Source organism: Serinus canaria, chromosome 1, assembly GCF_022539315.1.
Source record: "Serinus canaria isolate serCan28SL12 chromosome 1, serCan2020, whole genome shotgun sequence".
Taxonomy (NCBI): Eukaryota; Metazoa; Chordata; class Aves; order Passeriformes; family Fringillidae; genus Serinus; species Serinus canaria.
The window spans coordinates 109,528,444-109,552,656 of record NC_066313.1 but is presented as its reverse complement, the minus strand read 5'-3'; the positions used below and the strand labels follow the sequence as shown (position 1 = coordinate 109,552,656).

Here is a 24,213-nt window from a genome sequence, read left to right as displayed (position 1 = left end):
TGTGTGTGCCTCCCATCATTGTGCAATTTGCTGTTAATAAATTCACTGCACCTTTGGTGTGTCAGGGCAGCCTAAAATTTCCTATAATGAGCACATTCAAAAGTGTCAAATGCTACCTCTCTCCCTTGCCCCAAATTTCAAAGAAAAATTATTTCTAAGGGGGTGTGCTCAGTCCATTACCAACACTGAGACACTGTTCTAATTTAATCAGGAAACTTCTCTTCTCATCCTGATCAGAAATAACCAGTGCAGAACCTGCCATGGATCAAGATTTCTGATCACTGAAGAGCATAATAACACAATAGGGAAAAAACAGATGGCAAGCAGCCAGGCCCCACACCTGGGCTCTGCAAGTGTAGTCTGGGTGCTAAAGCTGTCTGGTGAACCACACCTGAGGAATTCTCTTCTGGCAGGCTGCTGGAATAGGCAGAAGGACTTGGGCAAACACTTCAACTTCTTGACACAGTTGTGCCCAAAGGAAGCTCCTGATGGGCTTTCATTCATGAATATTTTAATGTTTTACAGCCTCATGAGGCAGGAACTGAGAGGGCTGATGAAAGGACTGAGGGCTAAAGCATGGATTTATTTAAATCAATCATTTTATGATGAACACAGTGAAGAAAGGCCCTGTCCCTTCCACAACTAACTAAACATCAGTAATGATCCTTTACAAAAAAAAAAACAAAACCCACAAACCCAAAACCTGATTGCTCCAGGTGCAAAATGAGCTCTTTTTAGGAGCTGCAAACTTCAGCTTTGGTTTCAGTTCTCAGGGCTCACTTAGGGATGCCACAGGAGTTTGTGTGCTGCTTTGCCCTGGAGAAACATTTACAGTCCTTCCCTGCAAACACTGCCTGGCTGTGATGCAAAGTGCCAGTGACCATGTGAAGGAGTAGCCACAAAACTGGAGCCCTGCCCAGACTGGGGAAAATCTGACCTGGAAAAACACAAACAACACCAGCAATACTGTGTCCAAATTGCAGACAAGCACATGGGTGCTTGAAAAGTGCATTGGTAACAATCCTGGAGAATCCAGGGCAGCACCCATCCAAACAAAGCATGCCAAACCCCAGGACATTCAATTTAAGTGAATAAATTCTGACAGCTGATCACTGTGAGTTTTTAATTTTTTTTCCATGTGCTGTTCTTGGTAAAATGAAAATAATGCAGCTCCTGCTTTCAGTGGGATGAAATGCAGACAGAGATCCTGGAGACAGAAGGTGTTTCACATCTGTGCTGGGGGCAGAGCAAAGAAACTCTGCACCACCTCCAAGGAGCAGCTTGCAAAGGAGCCAACAGGGACCTTTTTGCAGGGATATTTGGACAATAACTCTCTCATTGTCCCCGTGCTGACACTGGGTACTGCAGACAATCCCAATATTATGCAGGGGCTGCCCATCTGTCGGTCATTCCTCCCTGCTCCAAGGTTATCAGTCACACAAAGCAGGGAGCCCCAAACAGATAAGATGTGTGACAGAGGATAAACAAGCCCAGCAGCCCACCACCCTCCCCAGGCAGTGAGGAGCCTTTCCAAATCCCTCATGACTCCCTCTGGATTATCCCTGTGCTTGCAAAACCCATCACTGCCCTTGCAAACTCGTCCTGATCTCCTTAAATTCTTGGCAGACACAAAAGGGAGCCAACCCCTTGGATTCAGACACCCTCAGCTCACAAGGGCATACAGGATGTGGCTTCCTTCAGCAATCTGTAAATACCTGGACAGCAGGTCATTAGAAACCTGTCATGGGAAGAAGAAATTTTTGTGCTGCTGGTGGACACAGTGGCATGGGATGTCTGGTGTCTTTCTGGAAGGTGAACAATGAGCTTTAACCTCATTAAAAACTAAGATTTTTACACTGAATGGGGAAGAGCAAAGGGTGAAGCGTTGTCAGGTCAAACCCCCTTTCCTGCAACAGAAGCATGGAGCAGCTGTCCTGTGAGGAAAGGCTGAGAGGATTGGGTTTGTTCAGCCCAGAGAAGAAAAGGCTGTGGGGTGACCTCCTTGGGGCCTTCCAGTGCCTGAAGGGGCTACAAAAAACATGGAGAGAGAGAATTTCCATGTCTGGCATGGCAGGACAAGGGGGAATGCCTTCAAGCTGAAAGAAGGGAAATTTAAATTAGATATATGGAAAAAAATTCTTCACTGTGAGGGTGGTGAGGCCCTGGCACAGGGTGCCCAGAGAAGCTGTGGCTGCTCCATCCCTGGAAGTGCCCAAGGCCAGGCTGGATGGAGCTCTGAGGAACCTGGGACAATGAAAGGGGTCCCTGCCCATGGCAGGGGAGTTGGAACTGGATAATCCTTAAGGTCCCTTCCCCAGTGGATGGAGACCCCCACTGCATCCCAAATTCACCTGCTTCCTCCAACCTTTTCTTTACCCTCCACCTGAAACCCACTTGCTCACTGGGGGTTTTTGGTGTTTTTTTTTTCTTTTTTGGTTGTTGTTTTGGGGTGGTTTTTTGTTGTTTGTTTGTATTTTGCGGTCAAACAGCATCAGACAGAGCAGAAGAGAAGAAAATTAAAATAACCCAGGGGACCCATTTAATGTGTCCAGGTGTACCTGGAGCCAAGGTGGTTGGACAGAGCCTTGTGTGGCCCAAGTAGCACCAGCTAAGACAAGAAGTATATGTGTCCTTTTCAGTAAAAGTTGAAAAGTTCATAGGTAACAATGCTTTTATTCAATCCTTAAACAATTAACATGTGTTAATAACACAGCCTGATGAAGCTGTGGGGTTTATATATAGATATATTTGCCTGTGTGTGTGTTTATATATGTCAAAGCATTCAGAAGATGCAGTGTTCTGCATCCTGTGTCTGTATCCAGAGCACACAGTCACTGAGACAAATTTTGGGGCATTCCTGCTGAACTGGGACTGACAATGGGTAGGATCAAGGTGGCTGTGAGGGACAGAGCCTTGAGTGCCACCATCCCCCTGTGAGCCAAGGCTTTGCTCGGAGGATGGAGGCAGGAGAGGGGTTTATCTCCCAAGAACACAGAGCTGTTCTCACCCACCAACTCCTCCCACACCATGTAAAGACTGGAGGGAGGGTGTCAGCCAGCCTTCTGATCTTGGTCCCACCACACAACAGCGTTACAGGAACAAACAGCCTGGCTCCTGGGAGGAAGCTCCAGCGAGTTTAATATAAACAGCCTATATAAACACAAACACAAACAAAAGCAGAATCACCTTCCAAATAAATAAACAGCTGTGTTTGCTCCAGTTACACGCTAGCTGCAGTTTGTGGAACAAACCTCACGAGCAAGCAAGCTCCCCCTCTGCAGACACTTTGCCCTGGCCTACAAATGACAGAGAATGTGGCATCCCCCCTGTCCAGAGGGGAGCAACCCCCAGGTCCTCAGGGATCCTTTGAAGCTGTTCAAAGGGCCCAAAAAGGAGACAGAGGAGTCCTGTGACTTTATTGGAATAAAGGGAGAGGCCATGGGGCATTCCCCTGGGGTCTCTTGAGTTTTTGGAGGACGCAGCCTCCTTTTTATCCCAATTTCCCAGCCACACATTTCCCTTCTCTCTTTCCCCATTGGCTGAGATACTTGAGAGGTACAGACTGCCCAGAATGCCTGATACCAGAGATTCCCCTCTAATGTATAACCCTCCCTTTTAATTTTTAATTCTTATGGAATTTTGGGGGTTCCCCCCCCCATTGCTTCTTTCACCTTTCAACGCCCAATTTCATTTACCAGCAACCCTAAAGCTTATCCATAAAAGCAAATCTCTTTTTCCATTAATCAATCAGTGGAATCCCATTCATCAATCAGCAGAACCCTCCCCACTGTTTCTCTCATCTCTCAGCGCTAGTTTTATCTACCAACAGACCCACAGCTTGCAAAGACAAAACCCATCGTTCCTCTCAAAGCCTCTCAACGAGGATGCCCCGAAGCCCAGGAAGGTTTTGCTGCCGGAGACAGCCAGGGGGAAGGAGAGCTTCACTCCTCGCTACCAGGCTCTCCGCACAGCAGCTCCCCGCCCAGGGCAGGGCACCGGCACTCCCGGGAGCCGCGGCGCACGGAGGAGCCGGCGGGCACCGCCATCCCCTCCGGGTCGTAGCACACACAGCGGGGACAGCCATCGGCCACCGGGCTGCCCAGGGCGCGGCAGGCGGGCTCGGGCCGGGGGCAGAGCGGGCTGCAGGCGATGTCCCCGCCGGGCCGGCAGGTGCACAGCCTGCGGGCGAAGTCGATGTAGAAGGAGCGGCCGGCGGGGACGCGGCCGTCGGGGAATCCTTGCATCTCGCAGTCGCTCTCCAGGTAGGGCGGGCAGGAGCAGGGCAGCGGGCACGGGGGACAGCAGCCGGTGACCCCGGGGCTGGCTGTCACCTCCGGGTCACCCTGGGGGCACGGCGGGCAGGCGCTGGGGTCGCAGGTGGGTTTTGGGGCCGCGCTGCGGAGCAGGAGGCAGGCGAGCCACAGGAGAAGGGCGGCGGGGAGAGCCATGGTTCTGAGGGGGGAAAAAGGGGGAATGGGAGCAGGGGTCACACTCAGGGCGTGTCACACGCAGGGAATATCACACACAAGGACTGTCACAAGCAGGGACTGTCACACTGAAGGGTGTGTCACACACAGGGAATGTCACACGCAAGGACTGTCACACGCACGGAGTGCCACACGCAGGGAGTGCCACACTGAAGGTCCCAGTTCTGGGCTGGCCCCTCCTCAGTTTAAAGCCAAGGGGATCAGCCCCATCTCCTTGAGGAGCCCATGGATGGAGGTTGGGTCACCCACAGCTGCCTGTGGAGATTCTCAGTTCAGTCGAAGAAAGAACAGAGAGAATTTCTCTCAGGCCGAGCCTGGGAATCTTGGAGGGAAGAATTAAAACAATTATCATCTCTCTTTCTGTAACTATTGTTTATAGTTATGGTTCTTCACAGTGTGCCATTGATAGTCACCAATGGTGTGAGATGTTTCTACTCTGAGACCAATCAAGGATCACTTTAGGAAGTCACACTAGAAAAAACCCTTTACTTTCATTAAAGTGAGCCTTCTCATCCACCTGAAGACTGGAGTCTTTCTTTCCATCCTTGACTCAACTGCATCAGGGGGGGTTTGCCCTAAACCAGAATCTCTCGTCCCCAGGAGCCCATCTTGGCTCAGGCACCATGCCCTCCATCCCCAGGGGCTCACACAGGTGGGCACTGCTGGGCACTGCCCACACTGCAGCACTCACTGGGCCTTGGCATGGCTGTCCTGACTGGCCAATGGTTCACCCTCTGGTGGTGCTAATAATGGACATTTCAATGACTAATTAATTGTTCCTGGAAGACATGCAGACCTGGACAGAGGCACTGCCTGCTTTGGGGGCTTGTCCTGTGGCTGCTCCAGGCACCAGGTCTGGGTGTCACTCCCAGCCTGTCCTGCTGTGCCACTTACTGCCTGCCTTTCCCACCCACCTCACTCCTTCAAAGGAAGCCAAGGGGGTCACTCCATCCCTACTTCAACTGCAAAAACCTTTTTTTCTTAAGGAAGATGTTTCCAGTGTTGGGCATTCCTGTGGCACTCACCTCTTTTCTTCTCCATTTCCTTGGCCAGCCTGTTTTCAGAGGGTCAATCCTGGCATGAAATTCCCTCCCTGTGCCTGCTCCCTCTGCTCCCTCCTCCTTCTCCACTCACACTTTGGATGCACAGCACCTGGCAGCCCATGCTGAATCCTGTTCCTGTTTAAAGGCTGAGGACTCTTTTTGGTGGTTTTTTTTTTTTTTCCAGCTCTTCAAGACCCAGTGTTTCCTTTAAGTGCATTTTTTTTTGATCCCTTCCCTCTGTCTGAGTGCCCTTCTGTCCTGGGGTATTAAATACACCTTCTTCCTTCATCCACTGGGTCCTTCCAGCTCTGGTCTCTTCTCCCATTGCCACCTTTGATTACATTTCTATCATCACCCTTTGATAACACCAATTTCCTACTCTTGCAGGCATGCAACAACTCACAGTTATTTCTCAATATCTCCTTAAACAAAAAACATTTGCAAGTTGCATAACCATAAAAAAAACCCTTCAAAGCACAGACCCTGTCCATTATCAATTTGGAAAAAAAAAAAGACTTTGAAGCTTTTCTGGTTTTAAAGCAACTTTTGCAAGTTACTTAGACCTGCTTTATCTTTGCTGGAGTTGTTCTGCCCCTTCCTTTCATTCACACATTTTAATCTTGTTGGTTATTTTACTGCCATTCCCAGAGGACTGGCATGCTCCCCATGGAAAGGGTTCTGGAGAGGATCTCCCTTCCCCAAGAGCTCCCTCCTGGCTGCCCCACGCAGACAGAGCAGGACACCCCCACCAACCATCACCGACTCGTGGGAGAAGGTTTCTCACACCCCAACCTCACCAATCCCACCCATGGCCAAAACATCCGACCTCACCCCGCAGTGACATTGGGCACCTCCACCAGAGCCAATTTCCAGCCAAACCCCGCCATGCCTTCGTCCCTGAGCAGCACCACCAGGCTCCCGCTGTTCCCTGGGGAAGTGCTCAGCCTCCCCTCCCTTCTGGGGATGCAGGCTGGCCCGGTTCCCGTGGCTCCCGGGTTACCTGCAGGGTGGGACGGGCGCTGAGATTCGCTGGGATGTGTTGGGATGCGCTGGGATCCCTTGGGAGGCAGCCCCGCTCCTGTCTCCTGTCCCACGGCCCGCCCGCCCCTCTATTTATGTGGCTGCACGGTGGAGCCCTGGCGGGGGGAAAGGGGAGGCGGGGAAGCCTCCAAGGTGCTGGGCAGGGCCAGCGAGATGCTTATCTTGCTGCTGGTGTTGGTTCTGCCTGAGCTCCGGCTAATCCCAGCTCTGTCCTGGCTCCCCACGCCCCTCTGGGCAAACCTCACCAGGGTTTCAGAAGCACCAGCAGCCCCCCGTACTTCCCAGACTGCTGGGGACAAGGACACCAGGGGCCACAGGGAGAGCAAAATGAGTTCAAAGCTGTGGGAAGGCAGCACAGCTGAAATGCAGCAAGCTCCGGGGTGATGCACCCCAAAATGCAGGAGCCAGCAGTGGGCACGGAGCCCCTCAGGGCACACACCTTCCCAGGACAGGGCAGCTCTCCTGTGCCACACGCTTGACATGCAGCCTTTAAAGCCCTTGGGGTTTGTTTTCCTCTGGATTGAGCTGCCGGGAGCCGAGGCCCTGGATCTCAGCAGAGAAGGGATGTACAAATTTATGTGCCCTGACCAGCACGGGCAGCCCGAGCTTCTTCCCCCTGGGCCGTTTGGTCCCTGGTGTGGAAATGCACTGAGGTACTCGTGATCTCCCTGGAAATGTGCCCCCAGCCCTGCAGAACAGGGGGTGCAGAGCAGAGGCATCATGGGACAGATGGGGCTGGAAAGCAGTGAGGGTTTTGGAGCACACACTCGTTCATCCTTTGGAGCGGGAGGTGCTGGGAGAAGAGCAGGGGTGGACCTGCAGGTTGAGGGAGCACTGGAGCTGGGCACTGCACTCAGGACAGTGGGCTGGGATGCTGCCTAGCCTTCATCCACCTCCTGCTCCCCTCTCATGGCTCCTGAAGCCTGGAGACCCCCATCCCTCTGGTCCAGAACCTCCATGCTCCACAGAGCTGTGCCAAGCTGGGCAGCTGCCTCTCCCTGGAGACATAAAATACTGACAGGGACTCAGTGCTAGGGGAAGGAAAAGAAACTCCAAGGACTGTTTATCCAGAGGGGGTCATCACTGTCAGAGGAGAGGCCCAGGGATGTGTGGAGAAGGGACAGAGGGTGGTGGGAGGGACTCTCAGACACGCTGCTTCTGCCATTGATGCTGTATTGTCTCGGGGCCTCTCGCTGCTCAGAGCAACCCTAAGAAATGTTAAAAAGTCTCTTTTCCCAGCCTGGCACTTGAAGAAGGAGTCAGGGCTCTTCATTTCTCAGTCTCAAGGTTGTTTATTGTTCTTTATCTATAAAATTCTTTCTCCTGTCCAGCTGAGGTCTGTTCAGCAGGACAGCCCAGGACACTCTGCCTGCCCCCAGGACAGTGTTATGTCTTTATACTAAAAACTATATGAACAATGTTTAAAATTACTTCCCAATACCCATCACCTGTGTTAGACAGTGAGCTTCTACTCTAAACCAATCCAAAAGTGCCACCATCACAGCAGAAGATGGAGGCCAACAAGAAGAAGGAGAAAGGCAGGACACACCCAGATCCCTCCATCTTGCCCCCTGAACCTCCATTTTAGAAACCCCAAAATCTACTTTTTCACCCTGTGATAAATTCCCTGTCATTCTACTTAATTTGTCGTGGCTTGCAGATCCTTATGTAAGGTTGGTAACTTGTTCCACAGGTCATAATCAAAACCACAGGCATTCTGTGCCAGGGTCTCTGAAACCTCTGTGCCAGGGTCTCTGTGCCAGGGTCTCTGAAACCTCTGGCAGGGGTCTTGGCTGCTCAGGACAGCCAGAGGGATGTCCTGGGTCCTGACACTGTATGGGCACGTGTTTATGGGTCCTGCAGGGATTTCTGCAGACAACTCAAATGAAAACTCCTCCCTTGCCTCCTGAGGCCTCTCCCATGCCAGAGACATGGAGGGCAGGATGGCACAGCCAGTCACCCAGCCCTGTGGGACATCCTCAGAGTCACAGCCTGGCAAACATCAGGAGACCCAGCACCAGCATCCCTGGGCAGGGCAGTGCCACTGTCGGATGTGCTGCAAAGGGCAGCCCCAGGGACAGGGGAAGGGGCCCCAGGAGTGCCTTGGTGAGCCTGGCTCCAGCCCAGGTGCAGCAATCCTGGGATATCTGGAGCTCACACCCACCTTTATTAGCTCCCACACTCATAGTTAACATAGAGGAGCAGTTGTAAATATTCGAGGTGGATACTCAGCAGTTACTTCACCTTGGCTGAAGTGCATCTGCCTGTCCTGGAGCCTGTCTGCAGCTGGCAGCCACTGCCCTGCAGCCCTGCTGCTGCTGCTGCTGGAAGCACTGGGCTTTGGGTTAATCCATAACAGCCAGGCTGGTTCAGATTCAGACTCAGTTCTGGGCTTCATGGAGTTATGGGGCACTTTCAGACTTACTCATGTGAGTTTGGAGCACATGCATGGACTAACATGCTTCACTTTGCAACAGAATTGATAAAATAAATAGGGTACAATAAGGGTTGAGCTAATCAGTTTGTTTTTTTGGACAAATATGATTATTGCTCAAGCAAAAACTCTCAGAAAATCTGGTAATAGCCCATGTCACTCAGGAAACAACACAGCAGAGGCACTTTTCCTAAATGTAAATACTTCAGCATTCTAAAACTTAATAAAAGTCTTGTACAAACTAGATTAGATTGAGAATATGGAGTAGCCACTTAGCTGAAACTGAAATTGGTTGTTGCCATCTTGGAGCAGCTCCAGAAACTTCTAGAAGGATTGTAAACCTCTCTGGGTCTTTTGAGAGCAACCCCCCAAACTCAAACTGGGTTTCAATGGCACTTCAGTTTGCTCCCACAGCCCACTTTGGACATTTGCTTTCATTTAAGTTTTTTGGTAGCCATGGCAAATGGCTCTTCTGACCTTCACTAACACCATGGCCTGACAGCAGAATTAGGACCAAACCTTGCCCTCTGCTCCAGCCCTTGATAAGGAGCTCTCAGGATGCACATTCAGGGATGAAGCCATGGCCCCTGTCACTGTTCTGTGTCTGAGTCTTTGTTTCTTGTTTGCCTTCCCTTCACTGTCCCCTCACCATGCAGGAGGCACCCAGTGCCACCAACTCCCCCAGAGGTGAGGAAGGTGCATCCCAAAGTCCAGCTGCTCCCACAGGGGGGACTATTCACCCCTAGCCCAGCACCTCATCCCCTCTGCTCATCACAGCCCTCAGCTTTTCCTTCCCACCCCTCCTGCTGACATCTTTCACCTCCTGGGGCTCTGTGTTCATCCCGCCCTGTCAGACCTCTCCTGTTGGAACCCTGGCTGCTAAGAATTTTGGGCTTTCTGTGCTGACAGGCACTGACCCCCAAGAGAACACTGCATTTGATCTGAGGCCATGGAGAAAACTACCAAAATGAAATTATAGAGCTGGGATTCTGGGTGTGGAGTTTGAATAGAAGTGTGTAATGTCACAGGGTGGGAAACTTGGAGTTTAAGAGTTTAGAATACAGTAATAGATATGAAGCAAAATGGATGTTTTAGGGCAGAGGCTGCTCCTTCTTCTTCACCTGCTTCTTCTTCTTCACCTTCGTCTCCATGGGTTTGGGTGGTTTTGTGTAATGGGATACAAAAGTCCCCACTGTGGGCATGGGTTGTTGGTTATTGGGTTAAAAGTAAAAATAATTTAGTTGTCATTTCTTAATTGGACAGTTTATCCTTAAAAGGCCATGTAGAGAGAGAAAAGGCTCCATTTTTAGTTTGTTAAAGTGCTGCAGAACTCAGGGTTTGTGGGACTGTAACAGAGATAAGAACTAATAAACATCTGAGTCAGAACAAGAAATACCATCTCACGCATTTAATCCCGAGCCTGGCAAACAGAAGTGAAGACTCCACACTCTCCTGCTGCCTTCTTGGGAGCAAACATCCCCAGGGATGAGGGGAAATGGCTCCTGGGGGTACCTGTAGCCTGCCTGGCTGGGCAGAGAGGAGCAGAAGGGTGCAGCAGTGCCCTGACCTGCCCCCAGCCCTGCTGCTCTTGTGGCAGAAATGGGCTCTGCCCCCAAGGATAACCCTCAGCAGCGGCACCACGGGCAGAGCACAGGTACCTGCAGCTGCCAAACTCACCAAAGCTCCTCCTGGTAAACTCTGGGCAGGAAGAACCATCCCCTTCCCATGCTGACCTTCCCACATTCCCTGCCCAGCCCTGGGAAACTCCATGTGAGCACACGTGGCTGTTAAACACAATTTCTTCAGTTATCTCCTCTTTAGTGATACTCTGGGTGGCATTTGGCAGACAAATATAACACATCACAATTTTCTCCTGGGCATTTTGAGAAAGTATTGGCTGTACTGGGCCAGAGGCTCCCTTGCCCAGGTGGTTTGGGCTCAGGGACACACCTGGACCTGCTGTAGGAGGGGGGGCAGCTGAGCTGCTCTGCTACTTCTTCTCATTCCTGTTGGCAAAGGTGAAGAAATCCATGGATGTGACCACACCAAGCACAGTCTGCTTCGTGAAGGAGTTGCCATTTCCACTGACTGGAAGCACAGAAAATTCCAGCTTAGTGGCAAAAAAAATAGAAAAGAACCCCACCACCCCCCTCAGCACCTTCCAGATGTGCAGAGGCTGCTGTGCACTTATTAAAAGAAAACCCCAACAGGGACAGCATCTGTCTGAACTCTACCTCCACAGAAATGATGATGGAGCCTCAGTCAGGTCACTGTGATCACACCAAAGAGGCTTTTGCTGCAAATAACCCGCCTTTCCCAGAGCAGGAAAATTAATTTCTCAGTTGTTTTTAGCCAACCTCTGTTCCAGTCCTGCTCCTATCACCACAGAACTTTTCAGAGCAAACTAATGAGACTCTCTAAAAGCAGCAGTCAGGCACTTTTCTTCTCTGTTCTCATAACATCCTACACCACCATTAATGAAACTGCACTTCAATAATTATTTTAACTGTCTGATAAATGTTTTCTTAAATAAAAAGAAAACTAGCCACCAGAGCCCAAACACAAGATAAAATGCAAGCTCCAAAGGTGTGGGAAGAAAGTAATAAGTAAGGGGGTAGCTGTGACAGCATTAAACAGCAGCTCTGGAAAGCAAGTGGGTGTTGTTTGAAAATCAGAGCAAGAGGTGCTGCAGACAGCTGGCTGATATTTTTTGATGATGGGTGCCATTTAATTTGCTGATACCATTTAATTTATATCAAAACATGATACAGAAGAGATATTCCTTATTTTATGACAACATAGCTGTGAAAGGAAACTCTGCCTGGCATTAATTTTGGTGACTGAATTGGAAACGTGCACCAAAGGCAGTTTTGAGTGACAGATTTTTGTTTGCAACCTGTTGTGGGAACATGGATGGGCCTGTAAGCTTCAGAGCTGATGAGGCTCTGGGAGAACAGGCCCTGGAGAGAGAAGGTTTGGGATATTTGGGTTTTGGAGGCCTCAGGTTGAGCAGCCCCTTGCTGGAGCCACCCACTGCTCACCTGAGGGATGCTTTGCATGCTCAGTGTGCCATGCCATCAAATCAGCACAATCACACCCTTCAGCTCTAATTCACAAGACCTAAATGTGGCTCTTCTGGCTGCTTTTTGTGTTGCTCACTTCTCCCAGCCAAGGTCAAATCTGTGCTGCTTTTGGTGTAATTGCACTGGAAAGGTGTGCCAGGTCAGATGTGCTGAGCAGCACCTGCCACCACACCTTTTTTGGCTCATGGGAGGCACAAGGGGTGATCCCTGCTGTGATGTGTCAGCAATCCTGATGCTGCTGTGGTGCTGCTGGGTTGGCTTGTACACCAAGGGGAAGGTGGCTGTGCAGTGGATTGAGAATAAAACCAATAAAACCTGCTTTAATGGTGCTCCCAGACTGGCACAGCATCCCCCCACCCAGCCCTGGTCCAGGGAAGGCTCACACACAGCTGCCCCAGGCTACACACCAGTGTCCCTGATGACCTGTGCCACAGGGCTTGCTCATGCCCACCCCAATTCTTCTCAGCTTCCTCATCTTAGGTGCCTGAATTCCATCCAGGCTTTACCTGATGTGGCCAAATGCTCCTTCTGACCTTGCCTGTGGGCTACAGAAGTCTACAGATCTCCCTAATTCCCCCCTTGCTAGCTTTGCCCCCTCTCCCCTCATCCCTGTGGTGTCAGGAGGAGTCGTGGGTGAGGAGTGGGCAGTTCCAGGGCTTTGCAGAGCAGAATCCCCTTGTGGGGCAGAGGCTCAGGGGCTGCACAGGTGCAGCAGCTGCACTGACACCTGCCACAATCAGCTTGAGAATTCCCCTCTCCCCTCTCAAACACTTGTGGCCAAGCACTGGGGAGTTTCTGCAGGTACCTACACTGCATCTGCTCGTGTACAACGATGGCAAAGTGGTCGTTCTCCAGGAGGCAGGAAAGCTTCCCAAGGCTGTCCTCCGGGCTGATCTGAACAGGGCAAAATGTAACATTTAACGTTTTACTTCACCTGGCAGTGGCTGAGCTCTGATTTTGGAGGGTGCTGATTCCCCAGCTGGATGAAATCCCCTGTCAGTGCTTGGCTCCTGGTGTGAAAAGCTCCTGTATCTGAGCCCTGCTGGCTCTGCAGGGCTTTTACAGGGGCTTGTCCTTACTCTCATCTCCAAGATGTCACCATGGTCCTCCCCACTCCTCTCTGCCTTCTCACCAACCTCTTCTCCCAGCTCCTCTCACACCCCAGGGTGCTGCAGGTACACCTCTCCCTCTCTCCCTGTCCCCAGACAGGCTGACACCAGCCCAGCTTCAGTGGTACCTTGGAGAACTGGTCGTAGGTGACCTTGGTGACAGGGTCTGAGAACTCCACATTTCCATCCAGCACGGAGCTCAGGGTGTTGCTGAGGGTCACCATTCCCAAAATAAGCCTGTAAGGGAACAGGGAGTTTTCCAGAAGGTCAGACCTGAGGTAGAACACACATTTTTTGTTGGGGCTGAACTGCTCTTGCTGAAGTCAGTGACTAAATTGTTGGGGGGAAGCACCAGGTTTCTCCTCACTTGAGCAGAACAAGGGAGTCTTTGTCCTCACCAAGCTGTTGGTTTCACAGCAGTTAAAATCTGCTGTTGCAGTCCAGGACTTAGCAGCTGGGAGAAGGAAAACCCATGGGCTCTCCAGCTGCTTTTTTGTGTGGATTTCCCCCCAGCTCTCACTCCCCTGGGCTCCCCTTGCCTGTAAACTGATCCAGCATCTTCTGGTTTGGTGGGCACTGGACTGGGCTTTAACTGGATCTTTTACAGAAGTTTTATTGATGACTCTTCCCAAGGAGGCAGATGATCTTTTTAAAATTATCAGAGTCCAACACAAGAGCCCCAGCTCTGAATGAGTAAATGGGACTTGAGCTTCATCATGACTGATTTGTCGGTACAAATGCCCATCTGCAGCGAGCAGAAATAGTTACCCTGACTCAGCAACAACAGGAGCCTGGTCACATCCCTTCTCCTGCAGGATCTCAATTGCCTTTTGACAGCTGACTTCTGGGAGGAGGATGAGAGGGGCCGAGAGATTCAGTTTCTGCACCTTGATGTTCCACCACCTGTTGGAAGACAAATGGCAGTGCTGAGCTGTGACTGCTGCACAGCTGTGGCCTTCAGCAGGGGGCAAGGCCAGAGGAGATGAGGGACAGCCTGTCTGCCTGAAAAGCCAGCCCCACTTCTAGAGCCAAAGCAGAAATGCCACCACGGCCAGGTCTTGTTGAAGCCAAGCTTTCCCTATGCCCAGTGTTCATGCAGCTCCAGAGGCAGGGATGAGACCAGCAAGGTGCTGAGCTGTCCTGAATCCAAGGAAGCTATTGAGGGCTGCACTTCAAGCTCATAAATGGGTGACCTACCAGTTTCACTCCTTTGTTCTGTATCCTTGGTCCTCACAAGGCAGCATTTGCAGCTCCTGCAGGAGAGAGCCTTGCAGAGATGCTCGTGTGATTTATGAGGGACAAGCTGGGCTGGTTTGTGGGGGAGCACAAGCAGCTCCCAAACATCTCAGCCCTGAGTCCTTGCAGAAAAGGCAGGGCAATGCTGGAGCCTGGAAGGGCCAAGAGCAACTCTAACCAGACACAAGAGGCCTTGGAAATGTGTTAAGTTTTTAGGAAATGTTTTACAATAATTTTTGCTAAAGGAGAAGGTGACATCAGTAATAGCTGCTGTCTTTAGGGTGAGACCAAGAGCTTTTCTAAACAACTGGCATTTGCCCAGCCACACATCAGCAGGCATCAGCAGTTTGCCTGTGACTCCCTGAGGGGACTCTTTCCCCATGGTATCCAAGGGACGGCAGAGTTGGCCAGGTTTTCTGGCCAGCAGCTCTGGAAGGTGAAAATTTCCTGGTTTATGCCTGAAAAGAGCTGCAGAGCTGTTTGAAAGGGAGCTTGCTACAACAGGGACCCACTTCCCCAGCAGCCTGATGGGCCTTTGAACATCAGATGTGGAGTAGAGAGAGGTTTTCAGAGGGTTTAGGTGGCCTGGGCTGCCACGTGGGAGTGGATCAGCTACTTTGGGACAGAAATGGCTCCTTTAAAGACTTTGATTGGAGAGCTGAGAGATAACCACTCAAAAGAGAGGAGCTGACATTACAGCCTTCCCAGAGGGGCCTGGAATTTACTGTGTTTGTCCTAAACACTAAAAAGGAACATTTTCCTTTGAAGATAATGATTTCCAGACTCAGAAAGCTGATTCCCTCAGCACAGTTTATCCCAGCAGAAGTTGTCTTACCAAGGCTTGTGCTCCTGGGTGTCATTTAGGAACCCGTTTTTTATCATCCACTGATCACTCACAAATTTGGACCTAGAAATCACCAACAAAGAGCAAGTCTGTGAGGCTTCCAGAAGAAGACATGCTTTGTTTCATGCACCAGACCACAGCACTGCCCCCGGGGCTCTGATGATTTTTGCAGCTGGCTGCTCTCAGCCCCTTTTAAGGTCAACAGGAGCATGGGGTGCTCAGTAACTCTTCGAAGCACGCCAGCTATTTGCCTTCCTCACTTTAGGCATGCACGCTTAGAAAGTGCAGCTTGGCTGAGTCCTGCTCCGTGCAGTGAGTCAGAGAGGAGAGGAAATAACCCCCAAGTGTCCCAGCACCCATCCCCTGGTGACTGCCACACTGATGTGCTGTTCCTCCCTGCTGTTTATTTTGCTTTTTCCCTGTGATCTGCCCAAGGGGGACTCCCAGCTCTGGGCTCACTCCTTGTGCCTTGCTATCAGATTTATTGGGGTGGTTCTCCAGAACCCCAAGCACCTGGGCTGAGCTGCTGTCACAGGAGGACCTGGGAGCTTCCACCCTGGTGCTGGAAGCAGGGGAGGGAGCAGGACACTCACATGTAGTTCCGGACGGAGTCGGGCAGGATGACAACGCAGCGCTGGCCTTCCTGCAGGTCCCTGGCAGCTCTCACAGCCACAGACATGGCACTGCCCGAGCTGCCACCTGCAGGGACACCAAGGGGAGGGAGACAAGGGTCAGGGCTGCCCAGGGCCACTGTCCTGTGGTGGCAAGCACAGGCTGCCCCAGATAAGGGTGCAGAGGTGGCACCTCGTGGAGGGTGGCTTGGGACACTGGGATGGGAGGACAGTCAACCCCAAAGCCTTGTAGGCTTTAGGGCCAGGCAGAGGTAGGGACTGATGGGATGTGCTCATATGGTGGCTCTTGGGCCTTGGAGGCAGCATGGAAGTCACCTCATGGAGCTCACAAAGCATTTCTTGTGGGCAGACTAAGGTCTGAGAGGTGCCATGCAGGGACATTCAGAACACGCTGCCCACACCACAGCCTCCCTTCCCATGGGCAGAAAACCATGCCAGTTCTGGAGCTTCTGGCTGACATACTTGGCAGCCAAAGACTGGCTTTAAATGCACTGTAAAGACTGAAAAAAAAAAACCCATAAACATTTCATTCATGCTTGGAATAGCAGGCCAACATGATGGGAAGGCTTGAATGCTGCCCGTGTCTGTGTGCACGCATGTGGTTTGCTGCACGTAGGGAAAGCAGCTCCCTGCTTTACAGAGGCAATTCCTCCACCACCAGTCTGAGTGCTGGAAGTCAAACACATTCCACTATCTGTGTGCCAATTACACCCTGCATTCAAGGCAGCACGTATTTTACAGCAGGTTAATTATCCCTGGGTCACATTTTTCAAACAAACGAGGAACGGCCCTGAAAAATGCAGCTCAGGGAACACGAAGCTGTTCACAAATTATGGCTGAGTTCAAACAAGTGGTTTCTGTTGAAACACAGTGACTCCGTGCCTGCTAGGTTAAATCAACATTTAAGTGTTTCATTACATATATATAGGCTGATCTTTTCCAAAACTCCCTGGATATGAGTGCTCAGGGCTTTTATCAGCTGTAACTACGAGCCTATGTAGTGTCTGCTCCTGGGTGCAAACTTGTGTCTGTTTGCTTGGCGTCAGGGAAGGCTGAAAACAAGGCTGGTGCTCTGTGGAGGCTCTCAGGGTACAGGCAGAGTCTGTCTGAGAGCACCTGTTCATTTTGGGAAGCCAGTGGGATCACTTACAGCTTGTTGGCACAGGGAGGAATACTCCATAAGAACATCTCACACTTTCTTTGCTTTCAGACCTTGCTGGTCCAAAGCTGGCACCTCTGGTGTGGCAGTGACACCAAGCACGGCCTTGCTGAGTTGCTGGCAGAGCCCACCTGTCCTGCCCCAAGCCCCACTAATCCTCCCTTCAGCCTCTGTAACTCTACACGGCCCAAAGATCCAGTTCCACTGCAAAGTGCTCCAGTAAGGAGAGAATGATTCCTTCTATAATTACTGTGGCTGATGAGTCAGAGCCCAGACCAGACCGAGGGACACACCTCTGGAGTCTGCAGTGACCTCTGCACAACCCAAGGCTCAGCCTTTCAGCCCTGCTGAGCCAGCAGACACAAAATACAGAGGGCATCTCCTCTGGAGAGTTTTGGTCCCAAGAGGATGAGGTTCAGAAGGTTTGTTAAGGGGACAGACTGTTGTGGCTGCACTGTGCTTACCACACAACAGCCCCTCCTCTCTGATCAGCCTGCGGGACATGAGGAACGAGTCTCTGTCGTTGCTTTTGTACCACTGATCCACCACCTGGAAGGAAAGCAAGGAGGATGAGTCTTGGAAATGGCATTTCAGGCTGCCCTGACCCTCTGAAGCACACCATGGTGCTGATGCCCACAACATCTGGCAGCTCTGAGCTGCCTTCCACACTTGCTGAAAGCATTTGTCAGAACATCCACAGTCTGGAGTTCTTGCTTGCAGACACCCACGCCTTTCCAGCACCCTTTCCTTGGAGAGTTAGGGATGCCTGACAGGTCCAGAGTTAGGATGTGGAAGGGTATTTATGATGTCCCAGGCCAGGGTACATTAATGATTCAGAATTTATCAAAATGAGATCTAGCTACAAGAATCAGTCTGGATTATTAAGGTGACAGCTCTCCAGCAAGGTGCTGACAGCAGGGACGTAGTTAACACCTGAAAGCACAAAGAATCTGAAGCTGTGAGGGACCTTCCTAGAATGAGGCCAGGGCAACACAGGCAGCCTGTGTTAGGGATTCAAAGCTCTGTGGCAGCTGATACACTGAGAGGGAACTTGACAAGAAGAGCTACAAGGTTCATGATCTGCTGTCTTGCTTGGATCTTGTGTCCAGCCTGTGCGTGGTGCAGATTTCTGCTTGCTGTGTGTGGTGCCTAAGGCAGAGAAGGCTCAGGAAGGAGCAGGTGGTGAGGAGCAGCCTCAGCACAGACATCTGTGTGACCACAGCCAAAGGGGCACATCTGAACAACAGCGAGGCTGAGCAGAGGACACTCACACCGTGTTAAAAGCTTGCTTTTCACCTCTATCTGCCTTCTCCTTGTGGCTCAGGGTCATAGTTTGACATGGGAGGAATTTAGGGAAGTGAGGGAAAAGCTTTTTGTGTAACTGACAGTTTGTTGAGCCACTAAAAAGCTGGATATGCCTCTGTGAAAGACACATGTTTTTTATCTCTTGGAAAAGTGGAAAAGTCTCCATAACCTTAACAAGAGGGACTTCTCTCCCTAAGTGAACTAAAGAAAAACTATTTTAAAGGTAGTAAACCAAGTGGAAATTTTAGGGTTTGTTTCTTTACATTATCAGTGAGAAAGAAAAGGTTGTGGGGGGACAAGAAGTGTTCTGAAGGGTTTGTTTTGATTCTAATCACTTTTTTTTTCTTTTAATTACTTTTAATAAAATTTTCTTTATACCCTTTTAAAGTTTTGAGCCTGCTTTGCCTATCTCACAGCAGGAAGGGAATGCATTAGTGCTGACCAGCACCAAAACCTACCACACTCTTTGGTGCATTGGCCAGGAAATTTTAAATTTGAGGAGATCTTAAATTAACAAACCAAAAGACAGTTGTAATCAGAGTTACTCAGAAAGTAACTGGGTGTCCCAATTCCCCCACAACAGCTTGTTCTGCACTAGGAACATACATCAGGGCCACCACACCTCTGGCCTTGGGAGCAGGCTGGATGGCAAGGCAGAGAGCAGGCAGAGGCCATTCCTCAGAGTGTAGCCACATTTCTCTTCACAGAAAAAAGCAAGGCACAATTCTTCCCAAGAATATTTCTGAGATTCACATTCTCTGAACCTCAGAGAAAGGAAAAACAATTCTTATCTCATTTGCTGTGCCTGTGTTTGTGCAAAAAGTAGAATGCAATATGGAGATTGTTTACCCAGAGTGATGGTGGTTTGTTCCCTTGGCCTGTCAGGGCCAGGTGTGTGTGTTGGGACTGTTGGGTGACAGCCACAAGATTCTGGGCAGTGGAGTGCAGTTGAGTGCTTGGCAGACTCAGTTTAGATGTGATGTAATATAGTGTAATAAGTATAGAATAATATAGTATAATCAATTAGCCTTCTGATATAAATGAAGTCCTCCTCACCATTTCTCCCTACCACAGGGGCTGGCCTGCTTCAATCTCACAGGGTTACTCACAGATCTGTCCAGGACAGTGGGGATGAAGTCGTGCCCAATGCCCTCCACCTCAATGGTTGTGGTGTTGCTCTTGTTCATCTCGCTGGGCAGGGCGACGATGGAGCCATCAGGGTCCACACCAATGATCTGGGAGGGAAAGGCATTTTGTCAAACCAAGATGGGAATTCAGAAACAGCCAAGCACAAAACTCAAAGGAAAAGTTACCCACACCCTTATGTTACAGATGGATAATGAGATAATTGGCTCTCACAATTAAAAGATAACTATTGTGTGAATATTAAGAAAAGCTTTAGTGATGTATAGTTATGTTATTGTAGTTTAGATGCTCTCTGTTCTCCCCACAGTTCCCTTTCCCCCCTGTATTGTTGCTATCAGACAGCCTGGGCTGTCCAGGACAGGTACAAAGAAGCTGCACATGTGTCCCTTACCTGGGGCAGGTGGGAATGGAAAAGCTCAGGGGGTGCTTGGGGGTGAGGCATGGCAACACCTGACCTCCAATCCAGTGACAAGAAAGCAGTTTGCACTGATAAATGGCAAAGCAGAGCTGACTGACAGACTTTGGGAGGGGCCAGGGCTGGCTGATGCAACCCCCAGGGGTGTAAAAGACTGAGCATCCAGCTTGAAGATGAACTGGCCATGTGGTGTGCACGAGGGGCAGCTCCCAGCACTGCAGCTTTTTCCTTATGTAGTCCTTTGTTGTATTTTTGTTTAGGTTTAATAAACCTTTTTAAATTTTCAAAGTGAGCAGTTGTTTCTCACACTTATCAACAGCATTTCCTTCCTCTGACATTCATTAATATTCCTAATCACTGGCAGCATGGAGAGCTTCCAGGATAAAAGGGTGCTGCTTTTCACTGTCTTCTTAAATAGATCCTAGGTAGTCTTCAGCTGTTGCAGAAGTGACTGGTGGCTTAAAATGTTATCACTCTCAAGGTGTTTGTCATCACCCCCTTGGCAGAGCCTGCCACTTCCAAAGCCCAACCCTGAGGAAAGTGCCAGAGCTCCTTAATCTGCTCTAGGTGAAGCTAGCCAGTGAGCTCCAACCTGTGGAAACCTGTGGATACAGACATCCTTTCTGGGTCTAGCTGTGCTGGCTGATGGTGATTTCTGGTGATTTTCCCTGGATATTTACAGCTTTGTGTCTGGGCTGAGGTGCCTCCCTGTCACTATGATATTTTCTGAAAAATCCTCTTTGTTTACGACTTTCTTATGGGAAGCTGAGAGGCCTCAAAAAGAATGAAAACAATAATTATCTGATTGCTTAGGAATGTAGTCTAGAAATCATTTACCAACAGGTGCATTTTTGATTGGTTCCATGGGAATTGTTTTTAATTAATGACCAATCACCATCAGCTGTGTCAGACTCTGAGGAGTCAGTCATGAGTTTTTATTATTCATTCTTATTTAGCCTTCTGATGTATCCTTTCTCTTTCTATAGTATAGTTTTATAATATATTGTAATATAGTAAAGTATAATATAGTATAGTGTAATGTAATGTAATATAATATAGTGTAATATAATATAGTATATATTATATACCATATATTATATATATTATTATATAATAACACATAATATGCAATATAATACATAATATATACTATATACTATGTAATGTATAATATAATGTATAATATCATGTCATATCAGCCTTGTAAGAACATAGAGTCAAATTCTCATCTCTCACCTCATCCTGAGAACCTCACACCATACCTCCCTCAGCAGGCAGCTTAAGAAGGGATGGTGACACTGCACACACACACAGCTGCACACTGCCAGGGAAGCAACCCCATGTCCCAGTGGCTCCACACCTCCCTGGTGGATCAGGGATCACCCACACCCTGACCAGACCAGTGTGTGCATGCCTCCAGTGTGCCTTGAAGCATGAGCTCTGCAGGATGAGCGCTGTGAGGGATGCTAACCCTAAAGCACAGAGGGTTTTGCAGTGCCAGAGGAGAAGCAATTGCTGTCTGTGCTCCCCAAAGTGACCTGCACAGCGCAAGGCACCAGCAGGGGGAGGTTTTGTGGGGCTGTGGAAACTTTGGTCTCTAAGGCACTTGAATGGGTCTAGATCAGCCTAAACATCACCAAATTGCTTCCAACAATAGCCAGGATTGCTGTGAACAAACAAATAAGTGCAGACAGCAACTACTTCCTCAGGTGAGCTGTGGGGTTAGGCAAGAAATGACACACAGGGACAGGACGAGGGGGAATGGCTTTGAGCTGAAGGAGGGGAGATTTATATTGGACAATAGGAAGAAATCCCTTGTTGTGGGGGTGGTGAGGCCCTGGCACAGGTTGCCCAGAGAAGTTGTGGGTGCCCCATCCCTGGAATTGTTCAAGGCCAGCTCTAAGCAACCCGGTCTGGTGGAAGGTGTCCCTGCTGATGGCAGGAGGGTGGAATGGGACAATCCCCAATGTTCCTTCCAACCCAAACCACTCAGTGATTCCATGAAATCCCCGGCAGTCCTGCCTCCAGCCTTACCTTGCACTCTGGGCACTTCTCCTTCAGCTTCCTGGCCACACCAGTGATGGTTCCTCCTGTGCCAGACCCAATCACCACCATGTGCACCTTGCCTGCAGATCGAGGACACAGAGGTTTGCAAGGGCTCAGCACAGCCCCCAGCAGGATCTGCCCTTTATTCAGAGCCCTGTGCAGGTGAGAGCCCGTGTCCCCCAGACCCCCTGTGAGCAGAGGTCAGGCAGAGGCCGTGCTGGTGGCCACAGCCTGGTCCTGTGCAGAAGCTCAGATGAGCTTGCAGGACCTGAGCACAGCTGATCCTGCCTTGCTTCAGGGAGCTGAAGGTGACCTCCAGATCTCCTACTGCAGCTCTCCATGATTTCTGCATCTTTGGCATCTACTGAGCAGAGGGAACAGCATGAGAATGTGTCAGGGGAGGTATAGGCTGGATATTAGGAAAAGGTTCTTCCCCAGAGGGTGTCTGGGCACTGAACAGGCTCCCCAGGGAAGTGGTCACAAAACCAGCCTGACAGAGCTCCAGGAGAGTTTGGACAGTTCTCTCAGGCACAGGGTGTGACTTTTTAGGTGTCCTGGACCAGAAGTTGGACTTTTATGATCCCTCTGGGTCCTCTCCAACTCAGGATAGGCTGTGATTCTGTGGCTCAAAGGGGAGGGAATATCTCAGCACATCCACCCCTTTCAAACCACAGCATATCAAAGAAAGCCTCACACATGAATATCACTAACATGCAAACCTCCAGCCTGTGCTGGCATCCACAGTGGAGGCAGGGCTGAGCTCTGCCCTGGCACCTGCCTCTGTCAGATGCTGCCCTGCTGGCTACACTGAAATGATACAGATTTAGGGCTGCTAGGAGCAGAATTGGAGTCTGGCCTTCAAAACCTGATGCTGCAGCTGCACTGGAAAAGGCGGACCTGCAACCTGCAGCTGGCAGACAGCTGGAGCAAATCCTGACACTGTAGAGGAGGCAAGGCTGGGATTCTCTTGTTGCCATTGATACCTGACTGTTTTACAGCTCTGATAACTGCTCTCCAGTTAAAACACCCAAGTCCTGGTCATGCTTTACAATGCTCCCAGAACTGGCAGTAAATGTCACTTCTATCTGCACAAACATGTACTGGGATAGCCCTTTATCCTCCCCCAGCCCTCACTTCCATGGCACTCATTTGGGAGGTTTCAGTCCGTTTTGATTTGCAAATGAGAGTGCTGGATCAGATGCAGCCTTGCCATGCCCTGGTGGATTTATATTCCCCTCCAAAGCCTCGTGGGACCTCTTGTGTTCCCAGCTGGTAGGTCACTATGGCCACCAAGAGACATTTTCTGGCTCCTTTAGGTTCAACCTGAGTTCCTTAAGCCTCTGGTGTCCTCCTCTAGGTTTTGCAATGGGAGGTGAGAGCTGGGAAGCCCTGCAGGCTGAGGTGGATCTGGGGTGGATTAGGAGAGGTTGCTACACTCTGTGTGTCAGTGTTATTAAGATGATTCTGCCTGCCCCTCCAGAGGCCCTTTGAGCTGTTTCTAGACATTCAGGTCAATAACTGATGTAAATGAAGCCTCTCAGACAGGGTTGCAGCCCTGTGCACAGACAGTACCTTCACACTGCTCCAGGATCTCCTCGGCCGTGGTGTCGTAGTGAGCCAGGGGGTTGCTGGGGTTTCTGTACTGTTCATTCCAGCAGAGAACAGCAGGGGTTACCGTGGGGAGAGCAGGTCAAATACCAAACCAGCAACAGCTCCTGACAGAGCTGTACCCAAAGCATGCAGCTGCCCTCTCCTCTCCCTGCCCAGGGAGAAACCCACCCCAACAGAACAGGTCACAGGTGTTCCTCCTGTATGGCCCTTTGGCAGAGATTTCCAAGCCCACTTGGGAGGTCAAGTGTGGAAACCCTCACTGTCCAGCACCTGGTGCCCTTTAGGTGTGGGGATGGTTCATGCACAGAGGGATTTTGCAGCACTGATATTTGTGCACCCCACATTCACACCCATGGACTAAAAAATGAGCTGAAAAGCTCATCCAGTCTTTGAGCTACTTTTTTTTTTCTCAGAAGGAAGGAGCTTGTCTGACTTTCCTGCACTCCAGGGGCTCCTCACTCAGGGGTCAGACCAAGTGCCCTCCTTGGTCCCAAGTGGACCAAGTTCCCTGCAGGAACCTCTGGCATGAGTCACCAGGGTTTGCCCTTTACAGCATGAGGTTTATTTTTGAGGCTGCTAGCTAGGCTTAAAAAGTGAGGTTTTTTTCCAGGTCAAAGTTAAA

General features: G+C 50.2%; 2 protein-coding genes across 2 annotated transcripts in view; both read right to left on the bottom strand.

Moving 5' to 3' along the window:
• Positions 1-3,941: 3,941 nt before the first annotated feature.
• Positions 3,942-6,617, bottom strand: LOC127059801 (fibulin-2-like). The gene is made up of 2 exons (XM_050976767.1): positions 6,531-6,617; positions 3,942-4,452 (listed from the first exon to the last, which is right to left on the bottom strand). The coding sequence occupies exon 2, from the start codon at positions 4,446-4,448 to the stop codon at positions 3,942-3,944; it is 507 nt and encodes a 168-aa protein (XP_050832724.1). The 5' UTR covers positions 4,449-4,452; positions 6,531-6,617.
• Positions 6,618-10,995: 4,378 nt separating this feature from the next.
• LOC115483834 (cystathionine beta-synthase-like) overlaps positions 10,996-24,213 on the bottom strand; it is a 28,104-nt gene continuing 14,886 nt past the window's right edge. The window contains 10 exon segments of the mRNA XM_050976761.1: positions 10,996-11,093; positions 12,898-12,982; positions 13,326-13,434; positions 13,966-14,100; positions 15,269-15,340; positions 15,871-15,976; positions 17,533-17,617; positions 19,483-19,608; positions 21,969-22,060; positions 23,553-23,622. Coding sequence (XP_050832718.1) covers positions 10,996-11,093; positions 12,898-12,982; positions 13,326-13,434; positions 13,966-14,100; positions 15,269-15,340; positions 15,871-15,976; positions 17,533-17,617; positions 19,483-19,608; positions 21,969-22,060; positions 23,553-23,622 — 978 coding nt within the window.